A 19682-nucleotide genomic window follows, 5' to 3' on the forward strand; every position below is an offset into this window, starting at 1 on the left:
GATCTCTTCACAGCCAGCATGGACAGGAGGAATGATTACAGCCAGCAAAAACTGTTCCCATGTTCATATGGGTATCTGACTCGTTTTAAGATAGAAAACTGAATCTATCCCTTAATTCTCTTTCAGTCTGACTTCCGCACCGAACCTGATACTAAAGGTGTGTTCAGACTGAACACAAAGCAAACTGTTGATGTGGCATAATTGCATCCAACTGTAAAGCCACAGCAAAGACACGAGTAGATGGAAGTTTTGAACTGGGTGAAACAAACTGAGACTAATGCTGCATTAACATGGATTCAGGCAGATCATAGACAGCAAACCATATATCATTTTAGTGGACAAGAGCAGGATGGTAAAACTAGGTGAGGCTGGCAGAGAATACCAGTAACAGTAACGGTAGATGGCATTCCTACGCCATGGATTGGTAAATGCTAGATTAGACTGGATCAGCTGGAGGGACGAACTCTTGCAAAGTGCTGGTAGGGAATAGGTTAAGGTAAGGGTTAGGCGCACAATGAAGAAATACAATGCGTACAAATCTCGCAAGAGTTTTGCAAATCAAGCCCTTCCTGCCAATCTAGCACCAACCTGATTGAATTTACAATCGGATGTTACATAGCTGCCTCACACAAGGAGAAAACACTGGCGATCTGGTCAACAAGAAGCTTATAATTTTGGTGTAACAACACCCAGAGTTATACGATCAGAGCTTGAAATCCTACCAAGGATTTTGGGGAAGTTCTGAGTTAAAGATAGAATGTTAAGAGAAAGCTGTGTTTTATAGCTACATGCAAATGCTAGAGTAATTGCATAAAATAAGGCGCAAAATAATTTTATTTAATACATTTTATTCCATTCTTTGTAAACAAACGGCATCAGCATAGCAACATATCTTCAAGCCGGTTTTGTTTTGCCGTCCTGCCATTCCGTTGGACTGTTTGTTTTTCCCTCGCCATCCAGAAGGTTTTGTCCTTCTGCCGTCTACCATCTGCCTGAATCTGTGTAAACGCAGCATAAGGCCTTTTCAGACACAAGGCAACAACAACACCAATGCCCTCTGAAACCCATTATTTCCAGTGTAGTGTGCAGCTCAGGTGAGTACACGCCCAAAGTTCAACGTAGTTGCACACTGTGACGAATACCCACGTGGCCAATAGAAACAAAGCAACCAGCCAGGCACAGAAAGCAAAATGGAAGAAAAGCTAATGTGTGTGTCTGAATTCCCTGAATTGTACAACACAAGTTTACACTTGTATCGAGACCTCTGGAGGAAAGCCCTATGTTGGAAACACATTTCCAACCAAGTAGTCATAACAGGTGTGTTTTAACAGTCATGTAGCTTGTAGGTAGGCAATATGTGTAGCCTATATTATAAACATGGCTTAGGTTTGTTATATGGTTTACAAAGTGTACCCCCCAATAGCTCTACAGAACTATTAAAGTTTCTTAAGACTAGCCAGGGGTGGCTACCTTACCTAAAACCACCAATAGGTAAAATTTATCCATGCATCTGGCTACCGCATTTCTGATACTAAAAAATGTACTCTGTCATTGTATTAAGGCATTGTCTTCACAAAAGAATGTCTAAGTCACAAAATGAGTTTCACCTGTGTTTTGGTCCTCTTGTTTTATAATCGAAGTATTCTAAGAACACTACTCTCCTTGCATGGCCGTCAGTATAAATCAGTCTGAATGACACGTTTCTTCCCTTTAAAGGGGAGTTTTTCCTTGCCGTTGTCACCAAGTGCTTGCTCATGGGTCTCTGTAAATTAAAGAGTACGGTCTAGACCTGCTCTATGTGAAAAGTGCCCTGAGATAACTTTTGTCATGATTTGGTGCTATATAAATAAAACTGAATTGAATTGAATTGAAAATGATGAGATAACCCATGTTATTTAAATTACCAAAGTAGCCTAAATACCCCAAATGGACTATAATGAGCCATAATAATAACGATAAACAACCATCACACTTATGGGTGATTTAATGTTTCAACAAAAACGACATGACAGTCAAGTGCACAATTTCACCTAATCAATTATTAATTAATTTCAATAATGTGTAAATAAGAGAACATCACCTGACATGAGGTATCCATTAAAACATTTTTTTTAGATTTATAACATCACAACGCAAATATTATCTCTTTTGGTGTTCCATTCATTAAAACAGAGTAAGGCAACAAGGAAATTAGGCTTAATAGCCTATAAACAATAACTGACTTTACACCATATTGCGTTGTTTCTCTAAGGAAGACAGTCTCCTTTTAACAGTTAACAGGGCAAAAATAATGCAGCTTTCTAGCCTCCTGAGGTCCAAATCACAAATTGAGCTACAGGCATTAGCAATGTAAACACTGAGTGCATTTCAATTGTTTTCATTACAAAAACAAAAAAGAGTAATTGAAATGGCAGAATTTTTTTAAAAAGTTGAAATATCACTTGGCTAAGGGGGAAAAATAACTGTATCAATAAAAACAAAATGTGAAGGGAAGTGTGTTGAAAACAGACTTGGTGAATTAATCATGTTACGTAGTGTAATTAGTGACGTAATTAGTCATGTCATGTAGCCTACATGAAGCATGTGACAAAAATAGCGACAGACGAAAACATATGGCGCAATGAGTAGACTAACATTCCTCAAAAATAGACATTGATTGAGTAGGAGAGTGCTGCTACAGCAAGCCAAACTCAAACAAATTTTTAAATGAACAAAGTTGAGCACTCTTACAGAGATCCACGCACAAAGATGATTGAGAGTGTGTTTAATCATAGTGAAGTAAAAAATATGTTCATATCATCTTTGAATATATAAAGACAAACTGGACTAAATACAATAATCTCTCTCAATGTTTCAGGTGGGGGCCTGTATAGTGAACCAGGAGAATAAGATAGTTGGTATTGGTCACAATTATATGTCCAATGGCTGTGATGACCAGCTACCATGGGCATGATCAGCTGATGTCCACCAGCCAGCACATGTATGGAAAAGGGCAATTGGACACTAAGTACCCACACACTTCTTGATTTTTAATACTTAAATACACGCATTGTTTTTATTATTTTTAATACACACATAAGAACAATCAGCAGTAGGTCTCCGAAAGCAAACCAGCTCTACTTCTACTCTACTATTACATTTATTTTGGATAGTCTGAAATAATATTGGTTTTATTTTTTTCAGGAATCAAAGTGTTTGGTTTTATGAATTCAAAGGAAATGTGCGCAAGTAATCAGAATCAGCTTTATTGTCATTTTTCAAGACAACAAAATTATAGACATTAGTAAATAAAGATTTATTTATATAGCACTTTGCAGAACAAAATTTACAGTGCTTCACATTCAAAGCATTAAATACCAAACAAGCAGGATGCGAACAAAAAAATGTGTCAGCAAAGACTAAATTAAAAGATGCTCATATTGTTCAGTGTCTCATGAGCTATAATTCAAAGGCAATACCACTGTTTCACCTGAGTGGGGTAGAGGATAAATAATGAATCTCCATCTTTCTCTATTAATAAGAGGCTTCAGATCAGGCTTTAGAATCATTTATTTTAAACAAAGTCAGAATCACACATAGACATGTAGGGGATGATAAAGAGCTGATAACTGATTTACATCTGAAATTCCACTCCATTTCTTCACAAAATATTCTGCATAACAACTGATTACTGAGGACAACACTTAAAGATCAAAGCCCTGATAGTGGCCTGTAGATGGAAAGGGTTCATCCTCTGGAGATGAACTCTCTTATCCTCTGGAGTCTCATTTCAACTTGTTGAGTAGGCAAAGTATTGGGGTGATTGTTAAGGGAAAAAATTGAGATTTTGAGAACAAAGTTGAAATATTTTAAGAAAAAAATCATTTTAATTTTGATCATTAACTAAATTTAATACATATTTTTTAAAACACTTTTCCTAATATTACATGAATAAATGTAATTTGTCGTAATTTGATTGGGAAGAACATTTCAAGATTAAATTTTTACTTATCAGTGAGAATACAGTATATGCTGATCTTGATAAATCTATAGTTTGTAAACACACACTTACTACTTCAGATTAAACCCATTATCCTGATTCAGCAGAAACGAATACATCACGCTGGTCACATACCAAACACGTGTTGACTGGGCTCTGTCCAACTGTGTGCCATGCAGAGCTGAACATCATTATGAACAAGAACAGTGTTGATGTGAAGGGCTGCACAATCTATGTGACTCTGTTTCCCTGCAACGTGTTTATCAAGCTCATCATCCAGGCAGGTGGGTGTTGACAACTCTCTCTCAGGTTGGTAGTAACTAGTTTCTACTTATGGATTGTTTTCTGGTTTACATTTGAGGAGTTTACATTTGAGTCTAAAAGGAATGAGGAAGGACAGAAAGGGAGAGTTATAGGCCATACAATTCCAGAGAAGTATTGTATATACTGTATCTATATATACTGTATGTGTGATCTAGGAATATTACATTTTTGTACTAGTTGCTCAAATGAGGCAAATTTGTCAATATAATTTATCTATAATTTTGTCATCCTGATTTTCCATATCATCATTTTGCTGTTTTGGTCTATTCTATACACACAACACCTGTTGCCTGAGGTTGTTTCCATTTCTCCCAGTTAAATGGGTTGTTTTTGACTTGAGATGATACCACATTTTGACCATGTACCAAAGGCCTTATCCACAGTTAATGAAAGAAGCATGCATTGTCAATCAAAAATAATGACAATAGTGAAACTGATTCAGTGGATAACTTTGCTATACTGTAGTGTTCCCGGGGGCGGGGGGGGGCAGTGACAAGGGGTGTGTTTTGTCCAATGACACTGCTCTAAGTTAGCAGCTCAATAGTACAGAAAGTTTGGAAGTGCCATGCCACCCATTTTACAGGGTATCTTTAGTATACTTTGTTTAACCAAAGATTGTTTCATGTTCCAAATAAATTATTATATCTGACTGTTTAAATTATTTAAAAACTATTTGATTGAAATGACTGGAAGACACTGAAACAGGCAGAGGAATTTAGGAAATATATCCATTTTAACCATATTCAGTCTTCCATCTGAGGAGAGAGGCAGCAAATCCATCCTTCAGAGTCTTTCAATTTGGAAAGCAAGAGCTGATAGTTAGCTTTATACAATTTGTTATGGCCACTAGAGATTCAGATCCTTAAGTATTAAAGCTTTTCAGACTAATTTTAAACAGAGCTAAAATTGCGGGTCCTTTTGTCATATCTTTGATTGGCATTAGTTCCCTTTTTTGAGGATTAACTTTGTAGCTGGATATTTCACCAAACTCTTTCATCCAGTCAAGTTTTGAAAGGTGTAGTAAGGGGACAGATACATACATAACAACATGTCATCAGCATAAAGTGACACCTTATGCTCTAGGCCCCAATGATGAATACCTTTTCCCTCAGAGCAACAGCTAGTGGCTAAATTGCTACAGCAAAAAGAAGGGGAGTCAGAGTGTACCCCTGTCTTGTGCCATGCTGCAGCTAGTCAAGGCAAGACAGGCAAGCTAGATAGTTCCTGTTAGTACGCACAGCAGCCAACAAGGACAAGTGCAAAACCTTAATCAATGATATTAATTTAGAACCAAAGCCAAAATTTTGTGGAAAAAAAAAGCCAAGTCAAATGCCAGTCAATAAAAATGCCTTTACTACATCATGCAAGACAATTATCTCTGAGGTATCAGGTGAAGACAGAATATAGATTATATTAAATCACAGTTCACAGTCCATACTCCACTCTGTCTTTAATATCTAATATTAGAGACATTGTGTCTGTTCTGAATGAAACCTGTTTTATTGGGTGAAATGATGAATGGTAGAATCTTCTCCAGATGACAAGTGAGAGCTTTTTCAAGAATTTTAGCCTTTGTATTAAAGAAAGTCAAGAATCCTGCACACTGTCCATCACTTCATTGGGCAAAATTCATACAGACAAACAATGGATTTTGCCTGATGAAGGTCAGAGGACTGATATGAAAAATGTTGACAGAGAGTGCCCATAAAAGACCAGCATAAATGAGATCATGGCAGCTGTACAAGTTGTCACAAGCTTTAAATCAGCTTGTCATGCTCTTTTTTGTCATAATATAATTTAACTGCTTGTGCGTCAACTGAATATGATGTTGTCATTTCATCTTTCATCCTTCCTCTTTCCTTTGTCCTGTCCTCTCTTGTCTTGCTTTCATTGTCATGCACTTATACTACTACTACTACTAATAATAATAATAATAATAATAATAATAATAATAATAACAATAATAATAATAACAATAATAATAATAAACAACTTTATTTATATAGCGCCTTTCATAACATAAAATGCAGCTCAAAGTGTTTTACAAGAAAAGGTATTAAAAAACAAAAAAACAGATATTTAAAAATAGGAAACAATAAAAAACTAAGAAGATAAAAAGAGGTAAAATCATGAGGAGATAAGAGAGATAATACTGGTAGTAAAAACAACTGATAATAGTAAAAGCAGATTTTAAAATATAAAAACCACAAAACAATATAAAAGAAATGTCAGATAAAAGGTTGAATTAATTAAAAGCAAGACCGTAAAAATAAGTTTTGAGCTGCCTCTTGAAATTATCAACAGAGGATGCTTGTCTGACACGTGGTGGGAGTTTGTTCCAAATCTTCGGTGCATAGCTACAAAAAGCTGCCTCACCATAGTTTTTGCATTTTATCCGTAGCATTACAGGTAGCCAGTGCAAAGACACTAATACAAGTGTAATATGTTTCCTTTTCCTAGTTTTGGTTGTTGGTGGTTGTTGCTGAGTTTTGAGCAAGTTGCAGCCGATCAGTGGTTTTATTTGGTAAACCAGTATAAAGTGTATTACAATAATCTAAGTGTAAAGGGTTAAAAATGTTGTGTATACCAGACATAAATATGCAGTGTAAAGGGTTAAAAATGTATGTACAGGAATATTAAAATGGCATAAAAAAGATGTTAAAAAGTCATTGGAACTATGGTACAGTTCATTGCAAAGATAATAAGTTAAATGTGTTAAAAATGGACACCCCTATATATTTTTTTAATTTATTGTGTCAAATAGTGATTAAATATCAAATTTCATTGTACTCTACTTGTTACCATGTCAGTGCGATGCTTAAACAGGTCACTAAAGGGCGCTTAGCTTGGGAGGAACCTAAAACCCCGTGGAGGCAAATACTGCAGAATAAATCCTGCAGTCGAGCTAAACGCAAGCTAAAGTTTTCTGCCTCTTTGTTTTACATAAAGGTGGGTTAATATTCCTCAAAATCACATGCATGTACCCCAGTATAAGGGATAAGAGTGTTGTGAATCATTTGTGATGACGTGCAACGTTAGAGTTGAGTGGTTTTGCAGTAATGTGTCGAAATAGAGATGTTTAGCTACACACTGTGATACTAGGCTGTAAAGTTAATAGTTACTCACTGTGAGGTTGTATATCATTGTTTTATGTGCAATGTGATGAAAGTGTCAAATTTGGGAAAATGTTAGTTGCAGTGACCAAATGAGAACAAATAGTTTTTTTAATGTTCTACTGGTTAATATGTAATTCAAGCGCAACTGAAGAACAACACCCCTAACTGCTGTGTCATACTGTCTTTTGCCTTGGGCTGAAGATTTTTCACTGTTGGTTGCTGCAATTTCATATGCAGAACGCATCCTCTTAGCCCATTTCTGCGCATATGTTTGCTCATCAGATGGCTCAGGCTCTCTTTTGGGTGGGAACAGTAAGTCAACAGGTAGCGTGGAGGTCGACGATATAAGAGGAAGAATGGGGAAAAGCTGGTGGCTTCATGCCTTGTGCAGTTATTGGCATGCACGACATGAGGAAGGTGATCTTTCCACTGACTCTTTTTTTCCTCTTCCAGGGTACGCATCATCTGAGGGAGTGTACGGTTCAGTCTCTCCACTGGGTTACTTTGTAGGTGGTACGGTGTAGTTCGTGAATGACCAATACCAGCCAGCTGCTGTAACCTATTGAACAAACTGTTCTCAAACTCCTTCCCCTGATCATGGTGGAGCTTCTCAGGATATCCAAAGCGAGGAATGAAGTCCTGAAAGATCTTATCAGCTGCTGTTTTTCCCAATTTGTTCCTTGTTGGGTACGCTTGGGCAAAGCATGTGAAGTGGTCAACCAGGACGAGAATGTACTCGTAGCCTTGACTTTGCTCCAGGTGGAGGTAGTCAACACACACTAACTCGAATGGACTGCTTGTGGAGATGCGTCCTATGGGTGCTCTCTGTGGAAGATTGAGACGTTTCTGTTATATGCAGGTGCATCTTTTGTTAACATAGTCCTCTATATCCCGCTGGGCCAGCAAAACCTCTTGCGGGCGAGATGGGCTACTTTCTCCGCACCCACATGGCCCATGTCATTGTGCAGGATCTTTAGCACCATGGATTTCAACTTCTCAGGGAGGTCTAGCTGTCTGTGTTGTTCAGTCTGCCGATAGAGTATCCCATCATCCACCTCCAGCCTATTCTATTCATACAGCAGTCTCCTTGTCTCTTTCCTCATGTTCCTTTTGTCTATTTTGTTGGGAGACCAGTTTGTAAGTTTTAAAGAGACAACTTCTGTGATTGCTGGGTCCTCTTGCTGTGCTGCATGGATGTTTTCTGGTGTAACACAGGAAATACTCTGTGGTGACTCAGCATCTGCATTCCCACTATCAAGCTGCAAGGCTGCGACCCAAGGCATGTCACTTTCTTCAACTGCTTTGCTCCCTTGCCACACTGCAGACACAACCTCAAGTGACATAGTCCCTGTGCTCTTTCATGCTGTCCTGAAGTTTCAGAGGGTACCTTGACAATGTATCAGTGTCTCTGTTCATCTTCCCTGGCCTGTATTTAATATCAAAGTGAAAGTCAGCCAGCTCACCAACCCATCTGTGTCCAACGGCATTTAGTCTGGCAGTGCTGAGGACATAAGTCAAGGGGTTGTTATCTGTGAATACTGTAAATGTTGGGGCATAATACAAGTGATCTCAAAACTTGTCACAGATGGCCCACTTGAGAGCCAAGAACTAAAGTTTACCAGAGTGGAGGTGGTAATTTCTCTCAACAGGTGTTAGAGTTCTTGAGCTGTATCTGATGACCTGCAACTTGTTGTCCTGATGCTGGTATAGCACTGCTCCTAAACCTTCATTGGATGCATCCGTGTGCAGTATGAATGGGAGGTCAAAGTTCGGGTAAGCTAGGATAGGTGGATTAGTCAGCATTTCCACTAGCTTGGCTACAACATCTCTGTGCTCTGCTCTCCATGTAATGGGTGTTTTTGACAGTAGCTGTCCTTTATCTCCCTTCCTAGCTCTGCCTTTGCTTTTACTTGTCTGGTCCTGGGTGTTACTTTCACGAGTTTCAGTGGGTTTTTGCAGCAGTTCAAACAGTGGCTTAGCAAGCTGATAGAAGTCTTGGATGAAGGAGCGGTAGTATCCAAGAAACCGAGCAGAGACTTGACATCTCCAACTGTGCGAGGCTCTTTCTCTTTAAGTGGCATCACTGCTGCCAAATCCTGTGGATCAATCTTAACTCCTTAACTCGCACTTGGTTGGTCTCAGTTTAATGCCGTGTACTCTCATGCAGCTGAGAACTTGTCTGAGGTGATGTATGTGATCCTCAAAGGACGCTGAGTAACACAGGACATCATCGAGGTATGGAGCACAGCATTCATCTCGAATACCTTCCAGCACACCCTCCATACACCTCTGGAAAGCTGCAGGTGCATTAGTCAAGCCGAATGGAATCCGTATCCATTCATACAATCCCCACGGTGTGCTGAAGGCTGTGAGGTGTCTGGATTCCTCGCTCACAAACCCTTGGTCCAGTATGGAGAACCATGTGTTGCCCCCCAAACTGTCAAGCAGGTCTTGGATTCGTGGCAATGGATGATGATCTGGAACAGTCTTTTGGTTCACCCCTCTGAAGTCCACACACAGCCGCAGACTATGGTCCTTTTTTCTGACACAAACCACCGGGGAGGAATAAGAAGACACAGATTTGCGTATACAGCCTCTGTCTAGGAGGTTCTGCACATACTCCTTCACCTCCTTATATAAGGGCTTGGGTATGGAGTTATAGCACTTTTGAACAGGCTTGTTGTCCATAACATTAATCTTTAGTTGTAAGTTGGGGATACAACCTATGTCTCCTTCCCCTCTTGCAAACACATCAGACTCCTCAAAAAGCATTTGGCGCACAACCTCCTGCTGTTGCTGATCAAGATGCTCCAAATTGACAGGAGGATGCCACTTTTCTTGTGTGTGGGTCTCTGCTGAGCTGCTTGTTCTGTCGCTGATGTTGCTGGTTGAGCTAACCTGTGCAGTGCATAGGTATGGGTCACTGTCTGACTTTGCTGGCTGCTGGGAAGGTGAACAGAGATTTACTGGCCTGCTGTCAATGATTTCTTCTATACAGCCTAAGACTGTTCTTGGTGACAGGAAGATGTTATGCTTGGTGGAATTGCAGACTGGGATTTTTACAGCTTTTGGAGGCACCAGGAAGCACATCAACTAATGCAGGAAACAGTTCTAGCCCCTCTGGTAGGACACTCTCTAAAGCGGGTTCAAATAGCATTGTTCCTCCCTGTGGCCATGACCTGACATGACACTTCACTTCACATATTTGGCCACTTGGAACTGTGAGACCTCTCTTTCCTACTCTAATAGTGTCATTTACAGGCTTTTCCTGGGCTGGAGTGTCACTGATTACCAAGACAAGGGTTTCAGCTGTGTCTCCATGGAGCTTTAATACCTCTGCTAGTAAATCCCTTAGACTGACACTCCCTGGCTTTTCAAGACTCTCTAGGATGATTTCCCCTATCACATTAAACCCTAGCAATAGACCACTAACACAGCTCTGACTCACTAGCATGGGTACAGTAATAGCTACCTGACCATGTTTTGCACTTTTGATTTCCACTAATATTTCAGCCCACCCCTCAAAAGGTACATCTGTCCCATTAGCTGCTGTGATTCTGAGTGGATCATCTGGCAGGAGGTCTTCAAGTGACTAGATTTTGGCATCTGGTAAGTGTTTCTCTAGCCAGGACTTAGCCAGTATAGTAATCTGGGCTCCACTATCTAGTAACATGTCAGTCTGTACATCATTGAGATAACAGGGAAGCATACATCTTTTACCTATCAGTTTTGCAACACGATTTCCTTTTCTTACTCTGTGTTTTAATGGTGGCTGGCCATTAGCTGGAGTCATGGAGTCAGGGCTGGTTACTGTGACAGGGGACTCTGGCTCTTGTTTGGTCACTGGTGGTCCCTCCCCAGTGACCCCATCATGTTTCCCGCAGGCTTAGTTTTTGACAGGCAGCCGACAGCTCGATGCCCTTCCTGGCCACACCTGAAACAGTGGCTGCAGCTTGCAGTCCCCCGAGCTATATATGGCTTGCATTTCCCCCTTGTGGCAGACTTGGATGGTTGCACAGTACTGACCAAGTTGTCCTGTGACGGATCTGGAGTACTGGCCATAGGGGTAAGAGCCTTCTCTATAGTTTTTGCTAAGGCTGAGACATGTGCTGTCAGTTCATGTATAGCTGTGCGGTTTGCCTGGACTTCAGCCTGAGTTTCCAGAACAATGGCTTGAACTTCAGCTGTAGGCTGGACTGCATATTGTCTCTCCTATTGTTGCATGGCATTGACTGTGACTGTTTTGGTTCTGTGTGTCTGACCTAGGCATGCCTGTCTCTCAACCTCTTCACTAACTGACTTTGTTATTATCTCTAAGATAAAATCATCAGTTACACTTGTGTTGGTAATGAGAGGTTTAAGGTCTCGCCTAACATATGCATATTTCTCACTTACTCCTTGATACAGAAAGTGAAGAAATATTCCATGGACGTTTGGAAGTGGATGGAAGTTTGCTGTCATACTGAAACTCTGAGCTACTTTGCTGTGAAGTAAACAACACTCTCTGTTTGAGCCCCATTAACCGGTACATGAGTTGTTGTGGGTTTTCTCTCTCATGTTGTTTCGTCTTGCTAAGCTCCTGAAATAACTCTGCACTACTCTTGTCTCGTAAGTGTGCTCTGAGGAAACACTTGAGCTCAGCTACAGTTAACCCATCTTTAGTAATCAGCATGTCTCTAAAAGTACCAGGCTTGATTATCTTTAGGACAGTACGAATTACTTCTGCCTCTGTGAAATTCTCAGATAGTCCTTCATCAATATGCCTACACAGCGAGCTATAGCTAACATCAGAATCTGAGTCAGATATCTGTCCACTGTGTATCTTGAATTCTCTACGAGGCAGTAAAGCTGCAACATCTGTCAACTTTATCACATCAGTTACCTGACTGGCTACAACCAGTGGTCTGTCTGCCTGAACAGTCACTACTGTAGGTGCCACTAGTGATTCAGTCTCTGCCACTAACTCACGATGCTCTTCTGTAGCTGCGGGAGGTTGTTGCAGTTCCATGATGAGATCGTTAAAGGCTAACAGGTAGGCCATGCCTTGGTCCTCTTCATTTGCCAACTCGTCACTTTTCACAAAGTCCATGATGAAGTCATAGAGTTCCACCTCTGTTGCATCATCCCCTGGTAGATCTTCCTCTGTCTCATCCTTGATAGAAGATGCCAGCTTGTAGAGCACGTCTGTTTTGGCAGAGTTGATCAGCTGATGAAGCTGCCATACACCCTGCAGCTTTAAGTAAAACAAAGAGGCAGAAAACTTTAGCTTGTGTTCAGCTCGACTGCAGGATTTATTCTGCTTCTTCAACATCATAATACTTAACACTTGACTCCCTGAGGTGGTCAACTAAATGCTCATTGTAGCATCAGGTAAGTTACGATATCCTCAAATACAAGAGATATCTACAATATCTGCAGAAAAACACATTAGTAACCATGGCATAGGTAAATACATTGAAAACTAAAGCACTGTGAAATAACCAAAATGAATGTCCTTAAGTGTCCTTGTTCTTCAGTCAGGCGACCGAGTGCTGGTGAAAAACCTGTCAGAGAGAGGCGGGCCTGGCAAGTTGCGGGCTTACTGGGAGCAGGTAGTGCACTCTGTTGTGGAGAGAGTTGACAATGGACCAGTTTACAAAGTGCAACCTGAGAAGGGACCAAAAAAACTGTGTGTGCTCCACAGGAACCTACTCCTGCCCGTAAATGAACTGCCCTTGGAAGAAACACTTCCTGCACAATGTCAAAAAGGAAAGGCAAAGTTGAAAAAACAGCAACAAACAGTTACCAACACTCATGAAGAAAACACAGACAGCTCTGATGAGGAGTATTCTTACCAGCAGATCCCATGCTATAGGTTAGTGAGATCTCAACAGAGAGAGCATCATCCAACAGGGCACCGTTCTCAGACTGAGCAAAGGCTACGTGCCAAAGCCTGTGAGTTTCACACTGCTGTCAGAGAGGACACAGACAACCAGGACCAGGGGGAGAATACACCACAGGCACAGGACAGAGCTCTTGATATTGCAGTGGAGGATGAACATCAAGTGGAGGAAGAAGCACATGACAGACTACTAGAGGGCATGGTAGTGGAGAAGGATGGACACCAAGTGGAGGCGGAGACAGTCAGAAGATCCCAACGGACAGCAAGGCCGAAAGAGATGTTCACCAATGGCACACTGGGACAGCCGTCTTACCAGCAGTGGAATGCAGGGGTAAACTCACTACTACCAATCTACTCTCCCCCAAGTCATTTCAGTGCTGTTCCCATTCCATACTTCACACATCCACACCCTTACTACTACAACTGCTTCACCCAGGCATAGTGATATGTTACAGACTCAAGTACATCTCTCAACACATAGACAAATGTCAGGAGACATTAAAAAAGCAGGGGAGAGTGTAAAGGGTTAAAAATGTTGAGTATACCAGACATAAATATGCAGTGTAAAGGGTTAAAAATGTGTGTACAGGAATACTAAAATGGCATAAAAGGATGTTAAAAAGTCATTGGAACTATGGTACAGTTCATTGCAAAGATAATAAGTTAAATGTGTTATATATGGACACCCCTATATATTTTTTTATTTCATTGTGTCAAATAGTGATTAAATATCAAATTTCATTGTACTCTACTTGTTACCATGTCAGTGCAATGCTTAAACAGGTCACTAGAGGGCGCTTAGCTTGGGAGGAACCTAAAACCCCGTGGAGGCAAATACTGCAGAATAAATCCTGCAGTCGAGCTAAACGCAAGCTAAAGTTTTCTGCCTCTTTGTTTTACATAAAGGTGGGTTAATATTCCTCAAAATCACATGCATGTACCCCAGTATAAGGGATAAGAGTGTTGTGAATCGTTTGTGATGAAGTGCAACATTAGAGTTGAGTGGTTTTGCAGTAATGTATCGAAATAGAGATGTTTAGCTACACACTGTGATGCTAGGCTGGCGGACCTGTTGCTAATGAGTAAGGTAGAATACACAGTACAATAGAAATGCTAATAAGACATGTAAAAGGGGTTTGTTGAGCTGAACACAAGCTAAAGTTTTCTGCCTCTTTGTTTTACGTAAAGCTGCAGGGTGTATGAACACACCCCTCCTGACACCCACCAGGCCAGGGGGGCAACATAAGCATGAAAAAACAAAGGCATGAATCAGTTTCTTAGCATCTTCCAAAGAAAGGTATGGTCTGACTCTTGTGATCATGATAAAAAGCTATCTTTGTAACATTGTTGATATGACTTTTAAAATTCAGTTCAGAGTCGAGGATAACACCGAAGTTTTTTTTTACCTCTGGCTTAATCTGTAGAGCCAGATTTCAAGCCTGCTTGAAAGTTATTCTCTCTGTGCATCTGTGCCAGTTATAAGAACTTCTGTTTTGTATTCATTTAATTTAAGGAAGTTACCATTCATCCATTGTAAAATTCTACAGAGGCAATTTATCAAAGGATTTATGGCCTTCTTATTGTCTGGCACTACAGATAAATATAACATGTTGTCATCTGCATAAAAATGAAAATTTACACCATGGTTGTGAACAATTTCTCCGATTGGAAGCATATACTGGGTAGTGGAAGCATATACGGGGTAGTGTATACAGTAGTGGACCAATAATTGAACCCTGCGGAACACCAAAGAGAAAATCACACTTCTCTGAAACATGTTCACCAAGGCTAACAAAATAGCTTCTGCCAGTGAGGTAAGCATTAAACCAGTTCAGTGCGGTTCCAGAGATTCCAATCCAACTTTCAAGTCTGTATAGGAGTATCTCATGGTCGACTGTATCGAACGCAGCACTTAGATCAAGAAGAACAAAGATTGAAACGTTTTTATTATCTGCACTCAATCTAAGATCATTTATTACTTTTACAAGTGCTGTCTCAGTACTATATCCTCTTCCAAAACCGGGCTGAAATTTTTCATGGATCTCGTTTTGCAAGAATGCATCTAACTGTTTTAACACTGCCTTTTCTAAAATCTTACCCAGAAAAGACAGGTTTGATACCAAAATAAAATTACTTGAAACAGAAGGGTCAAGAGTATGCTTTTTGAGTAAAGCCTGACTAGAGCTGTTTTGAGTGTATCTGGGAAGATGCCTGTCTCTAGAGAGCAGTTTACAATGTCAAGTACATTGTAGATAAAACTATCTTAAACCTCCTTTAAAAAGAAAGTGGGATTATTATAAAAGGAATTTTGATTTCCCTGGTAGGCACTAGCAGGTTTTTGATTGGTAAAATTATTTACAATACTAGCTTGGATATTCGTAATTTTATTTTCAAAGAAAGATGCAAACTCCTTGCATTTTGACTGTGAGGCATGGTGTATTTTTCACTAAGTTGGGAAGGATTTAAAAGGCAATAGTTGAAAACAACATTCTGGGGTTGTTTCCACTGTTACTAATAATCTTAGAGAAATATGCCCGTTTCTCACAGCATAAAGCTTTGTTATAAATACAAATGGATTTTATAAAGGATCTCTCCGGTAATTGTTCATTTGCTTCACCTCCACATTTGCTTGGCTCTACGACATTCCCTCTTGAACAGACGTTTGCTCATTTTTCCAAGGCGTTTCCTTAACCTGTAATTTCTCTCTGATTTTCTCAGGTGATTTTCTCAGCTGCTCTTAATTTACAATAAAAATGGTTTTCCTTTTTCATGAATTGATGTGATTTCAAGTTAGTAGTAGTAATTAGTTAGAAGTTAGTTGACAAAAAAACGTAATGAGGTGCTCAGTATCATAATTTACTAACCCTGTGATAGTAATGTTAAAAAATAAGCAGTAGTGATCTGATATATTTATATCAACAATCTTATCAACCACAGTATATAGCTCTCTAGAGATCACTAAGTCTAGCGTGTGGCCATAGTTGTGGGTTGGCAGAGCAGTATGTTGCATAAAATCAAAAGTATGTTGCAAAAGTTGCAGAAAGTCCATAGCATTGCAGTCTGAGAAGTTATTGATATGCAAATTAAAGTCACCAGTTGTAAGAATCCCATCATGAATTAATCATGCCCAAAATCAGAGCAGAACATATAGCCTTATATGGGAATTTTAATGGCGGTGATCATGTTGATGAAATGTCAGAAACACACACCTCATGAACAGGAAGCATTCGTCAGGCTGAAACAAGTGATTTAGGACACATTTGTGAATATGACTTTGAACATTCATACGAGAGTACCTGAAAGAAATGAGAGATTTCATCCATGTTTTTATTTGGTGTTTTCCGTGTGTGTCCTCATACCTGTGCCGCCCTGACTTGTGTTTGTGTTGTGTTTTTTTCCTCTTTGTGTGTTTTGGCAGGCCATTGAAGCCCAAGAGGACTGAGATTGTCATTGATATTATTACCATTGAAATCAGAGATGTCAACCAGTGACAACAAGTGAAAATGCAAAGGAGGTGGGGAGGCAGAGGGAGACTGACAAGATGGAAAGAGACTTTGATGCCACTTTTCTGTATGTCTTCTTGCCCTCTGCTTTGTCTAAAGGAAAATTCAAGGATACCTCGCCTTTGGCATCTTTTGATATTTTGATTAACAAGATTCAAGATATTTTAACTTGATGCTTCGCCCATGTGGCTGACTGTGGCAGAAGGTCTTTCTATGCTGCTTTGACTTTTTTATTTTATTTTAAAACTTCCTTTAGGTTCTGGAATATGAAAGAATTCTGGTTACACTGTTAGCTGTGAATGTGGGAGTGATCCTCATTGTTTGTCCAGGAATCTCCTTCTCCTTTGTTTTGGTTTTTATTGATTCAACTTGACATTTTTGAAATTAGAGGTAGATTAAGATGCACATTGGTTGATGACAGTGGCTTGAAAAATAGTAATAACTAATGAAAAAGTTAGTTAAGTGTAGTTTGATGTTACAACTTCACGGACATGTAAATGAGCATGTGATGCTTTAGCTACTTTCCATTAAAATGATTGCCAACACTACTCTGAGCAGTTATAGGTTTCTGGGGAAACAATGATGTATATATGGGTACCAGTACACTGCACAATATGACTGGACTCCCTCGGGTGACATTATCAGTCATCAATATCAGTAACAAATACCAAATATGTTTTAAAGACTCTTTATGAGAACGACTGGCAGTAACTGGATCGGAAACTTCAGATTAGAATCTTTACATATCACACAGTTTATGATTTATCTGCTGCACATCAACACTAACTGACTGACACTGCAACGGTCCCGCTCCAACTCGGTCTCATCAGCCATCATGCCCAGGTCAAATTCGGCTTAGCAGTCATAATGGCACTCATTTATCAAATGAATGTATGACAGAAAACTGGGTGTACGGTCATTTCCACACAAAGCTCGGCATTTATTAATTTGGATGTGAGCGGAGGCTCACGTCAATCTCACATCAAGTTTCTACTCATGCATGCAAGTTTTCAAGTCAGCGTGGACTTGTGGTGCAGCATTGTAAATCTGGCTGTGTCGGATAATCGTTATTAGACCATACTAATGCAGTGCCCTTTCAGACAGACAGACATCCCTGTTTTTATATTCATTTTATGTCTATTTTTATTTTGTAATTTCTTTATTGTAAAGCACTTTGGGCTGCATTCTTTGTATGAAAGGTGCTATATAAATAAAGTTTGTTATTATGATTTCATTATTTAAGCATATGCATCCACATATTCATTATTTAAAAATATGTATCCTATGGCAAAATATTCTATTTTGTAAAGGCATACATTAACTATGTGTCATAAATATCCCTAACATAAATAGGTATTATCAAATTGTTTGCAATTAATGGAGTTAAAAGTTTTTTGGTGTAATTTCTCTTTCATTTTGAGATAGCCTTCATGTTAGGCCAGGCTACAGGTGACATAATTACAAGCAATTAAAATTAATTGAAAACAATGGGTAGGCTAACCGATTTGCAATGCGATAGGTTAGATGCTTATTCGGTCACCAATTTAAAAAAGAGCTTTGACAGTCATCAAATCTTGGCAATGGCAGATCTGACTCTGAACTTTACCTGCCTGTAAGACCTGAGGGTTTTTTGGGGGCTGCAGGGATCTTTTTATGGAGAGTGACAAGTGACTATTAAGTCGCTTTCGTCTCCCAAGGCATTTCCCTCTGAAATTATACCACAATTTGGAACCTCAGTTAAGGGGAGAAACCCAACGCTCGAATTCCATACCTGTGGCAATGCAGGTGTTCTTCATGTTGGGGTTTTTGGCCACTGGTACCTTTCAATGGGAGATTGGGGATAGGTCCAGTATGTCACAGCCAATCATTAGCAGAATGATGCCAGCAGAGTTAGCGGCTGTCAAGTCCATTTCTCGTCAATACATCACATTTCCATATACTCAGCAAACTGTGATTAATTTTATGAGATTGCTGGGTTTCCTAATGTGATTGGTGCAATTGATTGTACCCATGTGCATCCATGCCACCATCCATGAATGATTACACATTCATCAATCATTAAAACTATCACTCCTTAAACGTTCAGGTCATTTGTAATGCCAGGCTATCTAAAATGTGGAAATGTGTCTAAAATGTGGAATGAAATCCCTCATTTTGCAAAATAGCAGCAAAGGGACACGGCTACAGGAGGGCGCACTGCAAGGCCAGAGTCATCTCCTTGGTGAGTAAATACTACATTGAATTATTCTAAATTCTAAAAGTATTCCAGTGATTCTAACATTTTGGTGTGATTCATGCACAGGGGCGGATCTACCGGGGTGGCATGGGGTGGCAGCTGCCACCCCTAAAAAATGCCTTTCCACCCAAGTTTTGGACATCTAATTCAAAAATGAATGAAAAGTTGTGGCTGATTGGAAAATTACAAGAGCAAAACTCCGATGTCCCTGTGCAAGTGAATGCAACAAGAGATGACGCTCCCCGTAGACTGCTATCAGAGCTGCTCTGTTCTCTCCCGGCCTCAGCACTGGTCCCAACTGCATAGAACGACTGCCGATGGCTTTTCTCCTGCTAAAAGTTCGTGTACCGTTGCCAGCTTCCACTAATAGCGGCGGGAGGGTTTTGTTGAAGCGTGTTCTGTTTAGTGACTCGTGTTTGATTGTGTGAAGAACGGCTTAAATCTGAATAAAGTCAGAGTCAAGTACTCACCAGTGTTTACGAGTGTCTGAATCTATCAACATCTCTGAAACTGCTCGTTCTGCAGACAAACATGTCCAAATTTCAGATCAGTCATGCAAGTGCAACACATAAAAGCATGCAGTTTTAAAAAGCACTAAAATCACTCGCTCCAAGCTCCAAACAAAAAGTCACATTCATCAGCT

The 19682-nt window shown here is 39.8% G+C and overlaps 1 protein-coding gene across 3 annotated transcripts; it reads left to right on the forward strand.

Annotated features, from left to right (window-relative positions):
* Positions 1-12493: 12493 nt before the first annotated feature.
* LOC121905645 lies at positions 12494-17351 on the forward strand. Of its 3 annotated transcripts, XR_006098448.1 has the most exons (4): positions 12494-12789; positions 12936-13631; positions 14489-14597; positions 16719-17351. XR_006098448.1 is itself a non-coding variant. In XM_042424048.1 (2 exons), the coding sequence occupies exons 1-2, from the start codon at positions 12909-12911 to the stop codon at positions 16740-16742; spliced, it is 747 nt and encodes a 248-aa protein (XP_042279982.1). In that variant the 5' UTR covers positions 12494-12908; the 3' UTR covers positions 16743-17351. The 3 variants fall into 3 exon arrangements, 1 of the variants encoding a protein (XP_042279982.1); XR_006098447.1 differs by having other exon boundaries at positions 12494-13631; XM_042424048.1 differs by lacking the exon at positions 14489-14597 and having other exon boundaries at positions 12494-13631.
* Positions 17352-19682: the final 2331 nt, after the last annotated feature.

Source organism: Thunnus maccoyii, chromosome 2 (genome assembly GCF_910596095.1).
Source record: "Thunnus maccoyii chromosome 2, fThuMac1.1, whole genome shotgun sequence".
Taxonomy (NCBI): domain Eukaryota; kingdom Metazoa; phylum Chordata; class Actinopteri; order Scombriformes; family Scombridae; genus Thunnus; species Thunnus maccoyii.